General features: G+C 42.1%; 2 protein-coding genes and 1 non-coding gene across 3 annotated transcripts; 1 reads left to right on the top strand and 2 right to left on the bottom strand.

Annotated features, from left to right (window-relative positions):
* The first annotated feature begins 164 nt into the window (after nt 1–164).
* ACAT2 (acetyl-CoA acetyltransferase 2) lies at nt 165–7,882 on the top strand. The gene is made up of 9 exons (XM_085216954.1): nt 165–302; nt 424–558; nt 1,450–1,631; nt 2,585–2,702; nt 3,452–3,595; nt 4,519–4,641; nt 4,939–5,093; nt 6,901–7,011; nt 7,538–7,882. The coding sequence occupies exons 1-9, from the start codon at nt 254–256 to the stop codon at nt 7,703–7,705; spliced, it is 1,185 nt and encodes a 394-aa protein (XP_085073080.1). The 5' UTR covers nt 165–253; the 3' UTR covers nt 7,706–7,882.
* On the bottom strand, nt 7,883–15,864 carry TCP1 (t-complex 1). The gene is made up of 12 exons (XM_003204081.5): nt 15,654–15,864; nt 14,622–14,707; nt 13,795–13,923; nt 13,212–13,309; nt 12,806–12,916; nt 11,993–12,174; nt 11,242–11,368; nt 10,729–10,904; nt 9,843–9,966; nt 8,857–9,049; nt 8,406–8,569; nt 7,883–8,180 (listed from the first exon to the last, which is right to left on the bottom strand). Exons 1-12 carry the CDS (start codon nt 15,724–15,726, stop codon nt 7,967–7,969), a joined length of 1,677 nt encoding a protein of 558 aa, XP_003204129.1. The 5' UTR covers nt 15,727–15,864; the 3' UTR covers nt 7,883–7,966.
* Nucleotides 15,027–15,163, bottom strand: LOC116216403 (small nucleolar RNA SNORA29). Its single transcript, XR_004159084.1, has one exon. It is a non-coding gene; the product is annotated as a small nucleolar RNA SNORA29 (small nucleolar RNA).
* Nucleotides 15,865–16,306: the final 442 nt, after the last annotated feature.

The raw sequence follows: 16,306 nt of genomic DNA, 5'->3' as shown, positions 1-16,306 counted from the left end.
CCGTTGTTTTCAGCCCACCCATCCTTTTTTTCTTAGACCTTAGCTGCCTGCACCGAGCGGCGATGTCGGCTCCTCCCTCCATTCTAGCCAGGCTCCCTCCAGCGGGGCCCGGCCCCCACCGCCTCCCGCTCGCGGTTCGGCCCGCCTGACAACAGGCGAGGGGCGGCGCCGGCAACACGCGAGGGGCGGCCCCGGTCCCGGCTCCGTGCAGGCTCTCGTCGCCTCTCACAGCCTCCGCTCCGCCGCTGCCGCCATGAGCGCCGACCCCATTGTGTTCGTCGCGGCCGTCCGGACCGCCATCGGTGAGGGGCCGGGCGACGGGTGCCCCTCCGGGGCCGGGTGCCCGCTGGAGCGCTGGTGCCCGGTGGGCGCGGCGTGGCCGGGGCGGCGGGCGGTGACGACTCTCCTCTCTCTCCTCGCCAGGTTCCTTCAACGGCGCGCTGTCCGCGCTGCCGGCGCACGAGCTGGGCGCCGCTGTCATCCGCGAGGCGCTGCGGCGGGCCGGGCTGGGCCCCGAGGAGGTGTCGGAGGTGGTGCTGGGCCAGGTGCTAACCGCAGGTAGGGCACGGCTGCTCCCGCTCTCACCTCGGGCGTAGCTTCTCGTGGATGTGACGGTGTGGGCGGCAACGGCTCCGCCGCTGCGGGACAAAGGCCGCCCGGGACCCACTGCAGCATCCCCTGCTTGCTTGCGGATGGGTCTCTTGATTTCGTGGAACTGCAGCAGGCAGGAAATTGGTCGTTTAGGTGCGGTTGCCTGCTCTTTGTGGGGTGGTGATGTTTAAGCAGTAGGATCACCGGGCAGGTTGTGCTTCAAACAAGAGGAAGAAAATAAAGGAAATAGATAGTTGAACATCACGTTTAAAGCTGATTTGGATTTCTGTATGTTATTAGCACAATGCACGGTGCGCTCTCTTTATCCATTCCTTTGCATACAAAAGAGCTGGCGTCACTTTAGCCTGGAGGACGTGTAGATGAAGAATGTTGTAGCTGAATGTAGCGCTCCTGTTCTCAACATCAAAGTTGCAAACAAGAATGGAAGCTTTTGTGACTGACCTTGCATAAATTGGTTTTCAAGGGAGTTTATAGGAAACACTGTCTATTCATAACGTGTAGAAGATGTCTGAAAGAAACTGTTCAGCTAGCAGCAGTTAAAGTGAATGCATGTCCTATACATGTACAACAGGTTGGTGCTGATTTGACGTTGAATAATTGGTGCTTCATCTCACCCACAGTCAGAAGCAGGGTTACAAATATAAAATAACAGTAGTAAGTGGCCAATTAAATGAGGGAGGTAACTGAGCTGCAGATTGCTGCCAGAAGCTTTATCTACCAACTAATAGTAGGAGCAAGCTCAGCATTTGGGGGGAATTGGAGTACAATCATAGAAAGTGGCAAGACCCATGTTTCATTTAAAGAGAGTGCGAGGGCAACAACTGTCTATTCTTACAGGTGCTGGCCAGAACCCAGCTCGGCAGGCGAGTGTTGGAGCAGGAATCCCATACTCAGTGCCGGCATGGAGCTGTCAGATGATCTGTGGGTCTGGCCTGAAGGCAGTCTGTCTGGGGGCACAGTCCATAATGACGGGAGACTCCAGTATTGTGGTCGCAGGAGGCATGGAAAGCATGAGCAAGGTAAAGCAAGAGATTTCACTCTCATTTTCTGGCTTACTGAGGACAGCAGTAAGTGATGATGAAACCAGGTGTTCCAAGGTTAATGCTTTGGAGGCAGTTTCTGCACTTGAAAGTGAAGTTATGCATCAAAAAAGGACTTGGTAGCTTTTCTTTTATTTAATAATATTGTAGTTACTAAAAAGATGCCATGCAAACACACACTACGTTTAAAATTCTATTTGAATTTCCATCCAGCCCTGTTGTGATGTAGAGATGTATCTGCTTGCAACAGCTGGCAATGAGAGAGGGTTTCTGTGCTGCAAGAGGCTCAAAGAATGAATAACTGGAAATGTTATTCTCTTACAGATTAATCGGTCAATAAGTAATTTGAGCTTGGGAAGAAAGCAAAGTGCTTTCATTTTAAGGTTTTCAGCCCAAGGCTGTGTCATGGACTCGTGCTTGGAAAGCGATCTAATGCAAAGGTCCACTGGCTGCCTAATGCTGAGGGTGATGTTGGTGCTTCCTGGTAGCAGAGTACAATGGGAAACATTTAGAGGGATACACGGGCTGTCTTGCCCCACAGTACTGTGTGATTCTGTCTGTGCTGAGAAAACATTTACTGGTTGGTGATCTGCTGCCTGGAAAATGCACAGGTCAAGCACCATGACAGCTATCAGACCTTGGAAGGAGAGACAGAGCATCCAGCTGGGGATCCCCATGTTTTGACTGGCCAAGGACCCTAATTTTCCCCTTACTTTTCATTCTATCCTGCAGTGTGAGAAAAGGACTTAAAGTGGGTGGTTTTGGGGGCAGGAGGGTATGTGTATAAGGGAGACTGTGAGAAGGAAAGGTGAGTTGGGATTGGTACCTGTAGTCCCAAGGTGGGAATCTGTCTCTGTCTGTCCTGCTGTCTTGGCTACTTTGCATACCACTGGTAGAAACAATCTAACTCCTTCTGAAATACCTTCCTGCAGGCTCCTCATGCAATTCACATGCGAGCTGGGGTGAAAATGGGAGAGGCTTCCTTGCAGGATACTATAATCCGGGATGGCCTTACAGATGCTTTTTATCAGTATCATATGGGTATAACTGGTAAGTGGTGATAGTTCTGAAAATCAAATAGTTAAATGGGAAGGCGGGAGGAGAATTCACTCTTAGGAAATTTCAAAAATCTGTTAAGAAATTCCAAGCTATCCTTAAGTTGTTCTCTTTTTCATGACTACAAACCCTAATACTGATAAGTGTTGAAGGCATTTTTTGCTTTGCAAGTAAAACAAACTTTTTTGTCTATTGGAGCTAATAAAATGTTGGCCTGGAAGAGTACATACTCAGACTCCCTGGCTTATACCTGTCCGCACTTCATTTCACTGCACCTCTTTTGCTTCTGAGCAATTTAAATTAACTTCAGGAAAAGTATCCAAATTAATTCCTAACTGAAGCATTCAGCTGCACAGTTTTACGGTGGGGAGGAATTAGGTGAAATGTACTGTGGATGCGTGTAGTTTTGCAACCTTAGGTTATTGCATCCTGGATGGTATAGTCAGCTAAGTGCTTGTTGAGAGATCTGATCTGATCCAGATAAGCAATTAGAAAAGCTTGTTGGCGTTTCTATTTAGCTAGATTTACCACCTGGGAGGAGATCCTGCACAGAAATGTACACCCACAGAATGAAATATAGCAGAGAATCATGAGCAACCAAAACAAGAAATTAAAGTGCAAACTGTTCAATGAGTTCAGCTGCTCACTACAGCAAACATTAATGACTACCTGTGTGCTTTCAACTTTAAAGCTTACAGCTATGGGAGGTACTGTCAGTAATATGCATTTTATTCTAATTTCAGCTGAAAATGTGGCCAATCAGTGGCAAGTTAGCAGAGGGGAACAAGACCAACTTGCTTTACAGTCACAGAACAGGACAGAGGCAGCACAGAAAGCTGGCTATTTTGTAAAAGAAATTGTTCCTGTTCTTGTACCTTCCAAAAAAGGTAGGTGTTAAATGGATAACTACAGCTAATTTTAAAGAAAAAAAAACCATTTCCTACTATGTCTCTTTTAGTTAATGGTTTTCCAGTTACGCAGCCTGTTATACAAGTGGTTCCACAAGTCTGTAACCTGTTGCTCTCTTTTTCAGTTTCCAGCCCTTCTTTTTTGAAATAAGAGAGAAACAATGCAAATGTGGAATACTCAAATGTAGCTCTATGCAAATACTACTATCTATTTTATTGGAGAAGTAATTACAATCCAGGCCCATATCATGCTTAACATAGGTTCTCAACTTTGGATGCTGTATTAAAATCAATATTTTCATGTTGTTAGACAAAACTTAAATCAGTCATGTTGATATGGCAAGTCTTGACCACCTGGTAAAATACACAGTAAACAATAGTTAGAATTACTAGTTAATTAACTAGGTGCAGTTACGGACATTAGGTGTGTTTCTCTTTAGGTTTGCTTAGGATTTAAGCAGACCTCTTACGGCACACAAGCCAAAGGTATAATAGGGCGATTCCCCCTACAATCAACTGAGAAGCTCCTGTGAGAAAAGTTCTGACGTTAGGCCTTCAGGACTTTCTTGAAACCAGTGTAGATATTATTTCATGTTACTTGACTGTTCTTTCCAATGATATTCCTACAATTGCCCCCTTCTTGGAAGAGAAGCGGTTCTACTAGGAAGAGCCAGAACAATGTATGTTTTTGTACAGTATTTTGCTTGCTAGCATTCATTTCATGAAACCCAGCTGCCTGTCCTGCCAGAAGCAGCTGGAGGGAGATTTAATGTGCTTAATTTGTTGGTAAAGAGGAATATGGCATAAATTCCAAATCACCCTGCTGGTTCTGTCAGCTCTGTGTTTAAGGTATGTGTACGTGTTACCAGGGTCTCCTATGAGCCTAACACTTTGCTTTGCAGGTCCTATAGAAGTTAAAACAGATGAATACCCTCGACATGGGAGCAACTTGGAAGCAATGGCAAAGTTAAAACCCTGTTTTCTGACTGATGGAACTGGGACAGTAACAGCAGCTAATGCTTCAGGTCAGTCAGGCTAAAACTGAAATGGAAAACTATAATAGCTGTGTGTAGCTCAAGGAAGGGCATGGAAGAGGTGTCTGCTGTGTGGTCACTACTAGATATGCTTTAAAGGAAGTGGCAGTGTTTGACAATATAAGTAGAACTCAAATGTAACTGTGGAGAAGGATTTCTTTCCTGAGATGTCTTTTATTTGCTTGCTTTCTGTGAAGTAACACAAGTATTTGGACAATACAATGCTTGATAGCAATGCTTGATTGCAGTTACCCAGCAAACATACAGCAGCTGTTTGTCATTCCACAGGTTTAAATGATGGAGCTGCAGCTGTGATTCTAATGAAGAAATCTGAAGCTGCTAGGAGAGGTCTTATGCCTATGGCCCGGGTTGTATCTTGGGCTCAGACGGGTGTAGATCCATCTATAATGGGAGTAGGGCCCATTTCAGCAATAAGGAAAGCTGTAAGTAATTGCTTATCTGTCTATCCATTACTAAAAAGAACTTGTAATCTCTTTTCATTTTCTAGAGATGCCTACTCATTGAAAAATAATTTATAGATGTAAGTATAGCATTTGGAACATAATGTAGTCAAGTTTATAGGCCTCCTTGATCACCTAGGAGCGTTAAGATCAAATTTAATGGAAGCATATACTGACCTAATTTGGAGATGAATTGGGTCTGCCACAGCATAGTTCTGATTCTTTGTCTGGCCAGGTTAATGTTCATACCATTGCCTAGTTGTGTTTGCAGTACTACGTGCTGAAAGGATGAGCAGTGAGTGCGTCTGCTTTCGCGAATATGATTATGCCCTTTGTGCTTTGGTTTGTCTTGCCAAAGTGCTGCTCTGTGAAAGCTCAATTTCCTTTCAGATGAAACTAATCAAGAAGGGGCTTTCTAGAATCACATCTGATGTGCTCAAGCCAGTATTGCCTCCATTGAGGCACCCTGTGTCCAGTCCCCTGAGTGCTTCTGTTATGAGAACCTCCTGTGGCACCATGCTGCTTGCTAATACAGATGTAGCCCATGGCAACCCTAGCTGATTATCTGCTTTAGTATTCTTTCCTAGTTTTATTTATGCTGTGCAGACCTTATTTTGTTAGTGTTTGAAATGTCCTGGTAATGCGGAAGCCTAGTCTGGTCACATAGCCTCTCTGGCTTTTAATGGGAAAGTGATGGTCATAAAGCTGAAGCATTTTTTCATTTGACCCGTTCTTCTAAATCAGTGCCATAAATGCTGTTTCTATTGTACGCGATACACATTCTTAGTTTAAACTGTAGGATAGACAACCACAGACAAGTATTTAGCTCTACCTAAAATTCTATAGGTACTCTGAAAAAGGGCACTTCTTAATATAAACTTTGTAATAATGTGTGTTACCAAATACTTCACACCCTCCCAATGTGTTTGCTTCAGAACTTCTTAGTACCAGTTTCTCTGCAGGGTGACTAAGCCATGCTTTTTAGTGCAGCAATGTAGTAATTCTTAAAGATACCACTTTCTCAGGAGGTTGGCTCTTTTACCCACTGTGTATCTAGTACAAAGGGGCACTCATCCTTGACTCGGGAGAGATGTGTCAATCTGGTTGCAAAACATCATTGCTGCAAATGATTCTGCTGATAAAGCATTGCTGTTAGAAACAGTCAGTGGAAGTAAATATTTAAATACATAGAACATGCCTGAGCCTATACCTAAGCAGGCAATTACACTACAAGTTTCTTGTGTGAAAGCATTAATCAAACTGTCTTCTAAAGTGGCACCATGGAAGCTTTGAGTAGCAGCTTCTCAATAAAGACAGGAGAGCGGAGCTGTTAGCCCTGACACCCATCACTAGTGCTCATTTTGGGAATTAAACACCTGTACTCAAAAACTGTATTAAGCTTTCAGAATCTCTAGTGAAATCAGACTTGTTTGTAAAAACTTGCTTTTAATCAGCTAAAACCTACATCTGAAAACTTTATTTGTTCTACTATGGGCACCATGTGCAGTTTGACTCCCTGCAGTTGTTAACGGCACCAAGAGCTGTGAAACATTAACCTGGATGTTATACCAGCAGTGAGCATGTTGGGACTTTTTTTTTTTTTGCTGACACCATGATATGATGTCACTTGTCCTCAAGAGAACCACAGCTATGAAAAAAACTTGTTTCTTTCCTTCAGCTTTTTAATAGTGGTGAATTTGTATCACTGATACAAGTCTCATTAACAGCTTCCTCAGGAGCTGAGGAAAACATAAAAAAGCTTCTAATAAAATTTGTTTTGTTCTCTCAGATTGACAAAGCCAGTTGGACTCTGGACCAAGTTGACTTGTTTGAAATTAATGAAGCCTTTGCATCACTATCAATTGCAATAGCAAGAGAATTGAAAGTAAATCCAGAAAAGGTAATGAACGTATGAGGTCTTGTTTCCTCGATTCTATTTGGATTGTATTCAGAGTTGAACTGGAGCAGCCCTATGGGTATAGGCAATACCACATCAGGCATTTCCCTCAGCTGCAGGCCTGCTTTGCTAGCAAATTGTTTCCTACTAGACCAGGCTACAGCTTTCTTCTGGTAGATATGTACACAACTCTTAAGTTCTGCAGCAAAGTAGCTAAGCCTGAAAGATAGTCAGTTTTCTTCCAGGAGTGGTTAAGAATTTCAGTTATTACTCTCCTCCTTAAATTCACCCTAGCTACACCATCATTAACAGCTGTAGCAAATAAAAATGGATGACTAGATAGGCTCCTTGGGGAAGAAATGCTAATTGGTAACAGCTTCTACACGCAGGATCTAGTTTTCCTTGTAGTATATGTAGCACATTAGCTTAGTCACTTTCAGAGACTATACCCAGTGATGTCATTGATGTCAAAACTCCAGCAAGCCAAATGACTTCTGAACCTGACCTTATGTTCTTTCCTCCCCCTCAGATCAACACTCAAGGTGGAGCTATTGCTCTTGGCCACCCTCTGGGTGCCTCTGGTTGTCGCATCCTTGTGACTCTGCTGCATGCACTGGAACGAACAGGTGGAAAACGTGGTGTTGCTGCTCTCTGCATAGGAGGAGGAATGGGAATAGCTATGTGCATTGAGAGATGAATAACTGCCTTAGAGTTTACTAGCAACCTTCTAATCATGCATGTTTTTGTTTTCCCTAGCATTACAGAGGCTTACTACAATGCTTTTTGTGCTCCTTCATCATTGCCTTGTCAATTAAGATTAATGGTTACTACACAGAAATTTTTGCTTCTGAAAATAAATTTTTCCACAAAGAAATAGCAGCATTCAACCACTTGTTTTATTAACATTTCCGTTACAAGAGTGGGAAGTGTAAGTTAGATAAACATAAATAAAGCCTAATTATTCTTCAAGTGCTCCAGAGTGAACTGCATCTTCATAGCACCCTCTATCTTCTTTAGGTTCAGGGTGCAGTTTGATAAGGTCATCGATTCGAAGAATAGTAATTGCAGCTTCTGTTGCAAACTTCAGGCTCTTAGTTTTGACCATGGTTGGTTCAAAGACACCAGCTTGCTTATTATCACGAGGCTTTCCGTTGACCAAGTCGAGACCGATCCTGGAAAGAACAACTATCATCAGATGGAAAAGTAGGGAAAGTAGAAATAAGCTTGGAGTGTTATCATTTCATTAAGACTAGGTCCTGGTGACACATACATAGAACTAAAAATCAGCAGGAGAAGAATTTCAGTGATAATCTACGCCTTTTTGAAGGCAAATTTTGGCTCCCTAAACTGCCAGAACAATTTCCCATCCGACTCACCCACCCCCTGGGGATACTTGCCATTTCAGATTTTTGCGATCAGGGTTAACTTGAGCCTCATTATGGAATGCTCTTAACTTCGCAACGAGATCTGTAGCATCTTGAGCAGCATTTACTGCCAAGGTATTTGGAATTATTAAGAGCGATCTTGCAAATTCTGCTATTGCAAGTTGTTCACGTGATCCCTAAAAAGAGAACAAAGTTTTAAAACTTACTGCTGTTGCTGGAATTAGAAAAAAGCACAGCCAGAATTAAGACAATAGGTCAAACCACACAGAACATCTTTCACATTTTAGTCTGATTATCAGGAAAACTAATTCATGTTTTCTGTTTGAAAGAAGCATCTTATGATTGTGTAAAGTAATTATGCTTTCAAGAACCACGGAGCTGACTTCTGGTAGAATAAAGAAAATTCATACTGTCCTAACAAAGCACACATACACTGTTACTTATCTGTGAAACCATTACTCACCATACTTGTTGCATAATTTTCAAGGTAAATCGAAAGTGCTGCCTCTACAGCACCACCACCTGGAACAACGGACTTGGATTCCAATACTCTTTTAACAACACAGAGAGCATCATGTATAGATCGTTCCATCTCATCACACATGAAGTCATTAGCTCCTCGTAAAATGATTGATGCTGAAGTACGAGCCTTTGTGCTGTGGAATAAAGGAAGCAGAAGACAGCTTCACTGAAAAAGAAATACAAATTACAACTCCTCTCGGTAGACATTTTTCTTATAAAATCAAGCTCAGTGGAGCCAGACTTTTTTCAGCATTTAGAAGTTCTATCTTACTACTGTTATGGCTCCCTGCAGGGTATGTGTATTGTGACATAGTAAGTTAGTATTTAGTTTAAGTTCCAGTAGGTTATTACTGTTACCTATATTGAGATGCAGTCTTTTAGAGAAAGATACACAAAAAAAGACACTTCAATTACTGTAGTGTTTTTGGTGTCAGAACAGTTGTGGAATAGGAGGGACGGCACAGGAAAAAGCAGAGCTCTCTTCTGCATAGCCATTAAGTGAGGTCATGACTGCCAGCAGTACAGTAAATGCAGTCATACAACTGCTTAAGTGCCACAGTCACAGAATATTTGATTCCTCAGAAACAGCTACAAAAAGAGACAAAAGTTGGATATTGAGATCAGAAGTGAAGTCGATAGGCAAGTATGTTCTTGTTAAAGAAACTATGATAAACCACATTTTAAGTACAGCCTATCTAGCAATTTGATTGATACATCACATTTGATGTAACAGCTGTCCAGCCCCAACAGACAAGATGAAATACTGTTACTTTCACCTCTCATTTGCAGTGGACTTTAATATACTCTTTCCCATGCGTATAAACTACCCATGCCACTGAGATAGCATGGAAGCAAATAAATGGGATTTTATCTCAAATCCAACAGAAAACCATGCACAAAAATGAATACTCTAAAGGGGGCCCTTACTTCTTGATTAAGATCAGTTCGTCATCACAGATTCTCTCTTGAATCACCTCTTCTGCCTGTCCCAGCATTAATGCCTCAAAGCTTTCCTCACCTTCAAGATTTGCAAGGGTTGAACATATGGTCGCTTTAAAAAACAAACAAGATGTGAAATTAGCATTCAGTTCCAATACATCCTTTGCCAACTTCCCAGAAGCAGCACATGGAAAGAACATCAGAAACATAAATACAAGCAGAATGAGCAAAATTAATTTAATTAACCGCACTTCAGTAGCAAAGGTTAATTATTTTTCACACAGCAAGGAGATTTTCTGCAGTTTGTCATCGGAGTTGCTGGTTTTGCTCCATTTTTACAGCACTTATTTTTCTTAGAACCAGAAGTTCTCCTGCTTTACCAAAATGAAAACACTTTCTTAAACATGTAAGAACTGACAGAAAATATGCACAGGGCCAGATTTTTTTCTAGTTGTTGTTTAATTATGCATTAAATACTGCAGCAATTCTTCATTTGTCTTGAACTATCTATACAGAGTACTTTTCCCCAGTATAAAGCACCATTTAATTTTTCCATGCTGTAAACCTTCCTTGGGCAATCCCTTCAACTATCTACTCTGATGGAACGCTCATTTAAAAGGAACAGTAAAGTTAAAACATAACAAGAGTGCTTCAGCTTTCTTCATCCTCTCTCTCCTTGCATGGCCTACACACTAAGAAGCCATACTCCAAAGATTAGTTCACAGAATCACAGAATTGTAAGGGTTGGAAGGGACCTCCAGAGATCGAGACCAACCCCCCTGCCAAAGCAGGTTCCCTACACCAGGTAAGTTACCAGCTACACCAGGTAGTTACAGCAGTTTTTACTTGAAAAAGCATTTTCATACACACATACCTCCCGATGCCTTAGCAATCCGCTTAAGATCCTTCTTTACAACTCTTCGTACTGCCATGGCACCAGCATCAACGAAGTATTTCAGACACATGTCATCAATACCTCCAGTGGTTAGAATAACGTTGGCACCTGTGGCCAAAATCTTCTGGATCCTTTCTTTTGTAATATCTGATTCTCTGCAAGGACAACGTAAAAAATTACAAACACATTTAGAAGCTTGCAATTAGGTTCCGTTAACCAATGTCTTGAAATCTTCATGCAGAGCTTTGCAAGAAGGAACCACTACACAAGTTTATGTGGATTTCTTTGAAGTGGACTTAGTACTAAGTTCCGCCTTCAGAAATAAAGACTTTTTTTTCCCCAATTAATATTTGTTATTTGTTGACTAAGACATTAGTTTTCTAAATACTTCTGTCTCTTGTACTCAGTCAAAATTACATCAAGCCCACCAGAATTGAAGAGATCAAATCATCCACTGCAACCCCACTGGCTGTTAGTCAACCTTCCACACACCTTTGCCTTATCTGGTCCAGCTTCTCTGGGTCCGTGATAACAACCTGAACGCCAAGCTTCATTTTTGCTTTCTGCAGGCTGAAGTCAAGGCACGCAATCTTTGCATTAACTATTCTCTTCGTCATACCTGAGGATAGAGAAGAGAAGAAGGAAAAAGGCTGCTGTCAAACTGAGTTAACAGATTCTCAAGTTTACATTAGAAAACAATGCTGCTTTTGCGTTTCAGGTATCTATTCGTTTCTTCAATTTCCAGTCCTGCCCAATATGAAAAAATATGAACAGAGACTTCAATGACAGAAATACATTTTTAAGTCCCTAGTATAACTTCTGTTTCCTTTCAATGGATCCCTATTCTGAAAACATGAACATCCACAAGAACTAACCCATCAGTCTCACATACTTTTAAGTTACTTAATCATGAGACAATTCTATTAAACTTAAACCTCTGTAAAAACTGACACTGGCTCTCAAAAAGGGAGGTACTTGTATTCTCAAAGACTGCAGTGTTACCATGTCAAAACCAGCAAAATAAACAGTTACAAATATTTTGAGTACCCTACTTGGCCTCTCAAACCAGTGTCTAGAAATTATTATGAAGTGCTAAGATTTTTTGTTTTTTTTTCTTATTTAATCATTCTAGAACTGAAAAAGCAAAAGTTCCACAACTAGTGCAGTCAGTAGGAAGATCCATGCAGAAAGAACGAAAATACCAAATTCACAAAAAACTCTATGAAACACAGTGTTTTCTTACCCTGTGAGCCCACCACGCAGTTCAGAGCGTAACCATTCACAAGAATGCTCTCTTTTTGGCTGCGGCCATGTGCCTTCAAAACATTAACAGAGTTGATTGGATACCGGGCCTGGCCCTTCTGGTCTGTATATTTAACTGCCATTGCAGCATCCACCACCATATTTGCGAAGAAATCACCATCACTAAAATACTGTTAAGGTTAAAACTGGAACGAAAACTACTGTTATCCTTAAAAAATAGAGAAAGGAAAAAAAAAAAGCAAAGTTCCTTGTATAAAATATTTTTTAACACTTTTTTTAGAAGAATGAGTAACTCAAAGCTGAAATAATGAGAAGTAAATTAGGACAGGCTAATGCAAAGCTTGTTTTGACCCTTTTTGTTCTTTAACAGAACAAAACATCTATCCTATGATCACAGTAATGCATCCTCCTATTAGCACAAAGATCAAGAATACAGGTTTTTCTGTGACTATCAAGTAAAACACAACCTTCTTTCCTGCAGTTTCACTCCCCTAGATACCTGACTTCTGAATTTTTCCATTCACGCAGTTCTTTTGCATAGACACACACTGTAAGGAAAAAAAAAATTAATACACTTATGTCTATTATGGTGTCCTTCTCCAAGTTCAAATACTTTGGAAAGGTGTGAACATGCTTTCCCATGAGAGATAACAATACCAGTGAAGTGTTTTCTGCATGTTTGTTATGAATGGGAGAACACTTCATCTATCATTTTACCGCTGCTGTAAAGGAAACTAGCCTAACTGATTAAGCTCTCTGAACATGTAAATAACTGAAACAAGTTAAAGGATACATTCCTATAATTTTTGAGGACATGGATGTTTTAGCAGCATTAATTAGGCATTCCCTGCCTAACTCGTCTGTGTTAATAATAAGGTTTTCATTGATGTAGCGAACTGCTTCCCTGTAGAATAAAAACAAAATACCAATAAAGAATGCCACCCTTACAAAAGACAAAAATCTCATGCCCTCAGTCCCACTAAATGTTACAGAGAAGTTAAATCAATTATTCTTCTTGAACAGTAAAATGACATTTTTATGTGACAGTATACAAATACAGAATTAAAACTACAATGAAACCAGCGTATCCATTTTGCACAAAGAAGTCTTCATTAATGCAGATATAAAACCAGAAATAAAAAGCGTGCACTTATTGTACCTGGAAAATGCAATATACTTCAACTGTATCAGTTTCTTACTTGCAAGCAAGTCGGTATCCACCAATAATGGAGGTAGGATGGATTTTCTGTTTGACAAGCTCGTCAGCATTTTTTAGAAGTTCCGCAGCAATGATTACCTGTTTGAAATACAAACACCAAATATACCTATTTCATACAACCAAAACAACTACTTGCTACCATACAGCAGAGAAGTAGAATCCCCGATGGTTCAATGTCTGCTCAGCAGAAACAACACCTTAACCGTATTTTCTGACCTTGGGGAAAATGCCATCCAATTTTAAAAGGCATAGAACTTTTCAATTCCCTAAAAACTTTTACAACATTCAGTATTCTTACTAATTAGCCTTAGCATTTTACTTTCCCAGTGGTTAGAAAGAAAGAATGTAAATTCAGAAACTATCCTTGACTTCAACAAAGAAACAATAGTGCATAAACAGCAGTGAGTGAATTCCATTCCAGCATACCGACTGCATATGGAAACAAGCATCTATGAAACAAACACACAAATCTGATTTCTTTCTTCTGCAAACCACTTTGAAAAAAACCTGAGATCACGAAACACTGACATTTGTTGCATCTGCCTATAAAACTTCTTGCATACCACTGAGGTTGTCCCATCACCAACTTCTTTGTCTTGTAGGTCTGCCAGCTCACAAAGGACTTTTGCAGCAGGATGTTCAACTTCCAGCAGTTTCAGAATAGTTGCACCGTCATTAGTAATGGTCACATCCTAGTTTTTAGAAATCGAATATTAGTACAAAATATATGTCTATTGTTTTTCCTGTCGTGTTCTGCAATGTTCATGAAACAGAACATTAATTTTTTTTTGTAAATTTTCATGAAATGGCTATTTATACCAAATGCTTATTGCTTCTTTGTAACCAAGTGACCCGTAGTTATCAGGGACAACTGGCACCTCATTTTCATCAGAAACACCTGTTAGATACAAAATGTTTTGCAAATATCATGCTAATAGCATGGCGGTGAATCGCTTCCAAAGTAGTATTTTATTATGGTCTTATACCAGGAAAAGTTTAAATAATTTTAAGTGCAAAATACCAATCTTAAAATTGTTAAAAAGTTATTTGAAGTCGCTTTTACATTCTATCTCACAGGGAAGAGAACCAGGTATACGAGTCAACAGCAGTCTGACTACAGCATTATATACTCATTTAAGTTCAAATAATTTTGTCAAGTAATTACTTTTACACAGAGAAAAAAGTCAACTGTAATACAGAAGCTACTGATGCAAGTGATACAGCACGAACCACGTGAATAGACTATTTTACTGAAATGCTCCTCCTCCCACTCTCTCTCCACACAACACAAGAACAGGTACGTGAAAATGACACCTAGGAAGCACACTAGGTGGAAGCACTTCAACAATAAAACACTTCAGCATTTTCCACTTAGATAAAGTTTACTTACCCCAATATCATCCACCAACATCTTATCCAGCCCAACTGGTCCCAGGGAACTTTTCACAATGTTGGCAATTGCAGATGCAGCAGTAACTACATAAATGAAAAGAAAAAAAGATTTTGAAAACCAAAAAGCACGAGAAGCCTGTGCCTCAGAAACTTTAGATAAACTAACTCAGGATCACTTTTCAGTCTGGTTTGCGGGTATTAAGCCGTACTAAATACAAGCAGCACAAACCAAGGTAGATCCATGGTACAACCACATAACGTAGAACATATAACAGCTGATAACATATCTTTTTACCTCGATTAGGTCTGTAACTAACACAAAATATTTAAAGTCATGAAAATCAGAAGCGAGGGGCCTCCAGGCACTTAAATGATAATGGAGCATCTAAGGTAGCAGCTTGTCCACGTGATGTTCTGCCAACTTCATGTAGGAAAAAGATACAATCAACCTTTTCCTTCAGACCGTGGCAAGTTTTTCCTCTATCCCACAAGCATAGCCACTTCCTCTGGAGAATGAAAAAGTGGTAGTATAATGGGAATAGCTGCAATGCAGGCCCTCACTCTGAGTTTCCAACGGTGTAACTACTACCGTTTAGAGCAGCTTTTTGAAAGAAACTACCATTACCGAGCGTCTCAGGCAGATTAAGGCCATCTAGACCTTAAGCATACATCAGAACCATACAACCCTCACAATCACCAGAAGACAACTCCTCAGCTTCTTCTTTTCTCGTTCACCTTCTCAGAAACGCAAACGATCCCGGGATGCACAGCCTTCCCCGTGTGCCGTTTGTGAGAAATGTAATTCGGACGGGGTCCCTTTCCCCAGCAGCCACCTCCCCACCCGGCACCCTGCAGGCCCTACAAGTTGGCGGCGGTCCCCACACACCCTGGCCGGCAGCCGCCCGCCCTCACGACCGAGCCGAGGCGGCGGCGGCAGGCCCGGGGCGGGGAAGCACATGGCTGCGCCATGTTACCTCCTCCGCGCTCCCTCCCCGCTTAGCGGGCTCCGCCGGCAGCACACGGCCGTTACCGTTCTGCGTGCGGATGGTGTCGCCGCTGGTCCGCTCGCCGAACACAGCCAGGGGCCCCTCCATCGCCGCCATCTTCCCGCCAGGCCGCGGCGCGAGAAGCAGACACAGCGCCGAGCCGCAGAATGGCCAACAGGCCGCTATGGAATGCCGGGAACTCCGCCCGAGTCGGGCGCGGGCAGGCCGGGCGTTGAAGGGACGGGGCCACGGCCGCCCGCCCAATCCAGGGGCGCGGTGCAGCCCGGTCTCGAACCGTGATTGGTCCTTGCCGTTGAACAAAGCCACTGAACCGTATGGGAGGTGGCAGCGCTTCTAGGAGGTTCTAGAAACGGCGGCGCACGGCTGCTTTGCGCATGCGCGCTGACTGCCGGTTGGGAGTGGGCGGGGGACTACTGGCCCGGGCGGAGCTTGTAGGAGCTGTGGGCGTCTGTGGCTTGCGCCGTGGTGCTCTTCCCTGGACAGTGGCTGGAAAAGGGCCCAAGTCTAACGTCAATTTTGGGGTGTGGTATTTTTGCTTATGATGTTATAACGTGTTACTTCACTTTTTAAGGGAATTAATTACTCTCCTAATCGCAAAACCACGATTTGTATTGTCTCAGGCCCTACTTTCTTTTCTGGCCATAGAGAAAGGCCAATACTAAAAGCCACTCTGCCT

Source organism: Meleagris gallopavo, chromosome 2 (assembly GCF_905368555.1).
Source record: "Meleagris gallopavo chromosome 2, MGAL_WU_HG_1.1, whole genome shotgun sequence".
Lineage (NCBI taxonomy): Eukaryota > Metazoa > Chordata > Aves > Galliformes > Phasianidae > Meleagris > Meleagris gallopavo.
The sequence above is the reverse complement of the archived record's forward strand: the minus strand, read 5'-3'. Positions and strand labels throughout refer to the sequence as shown.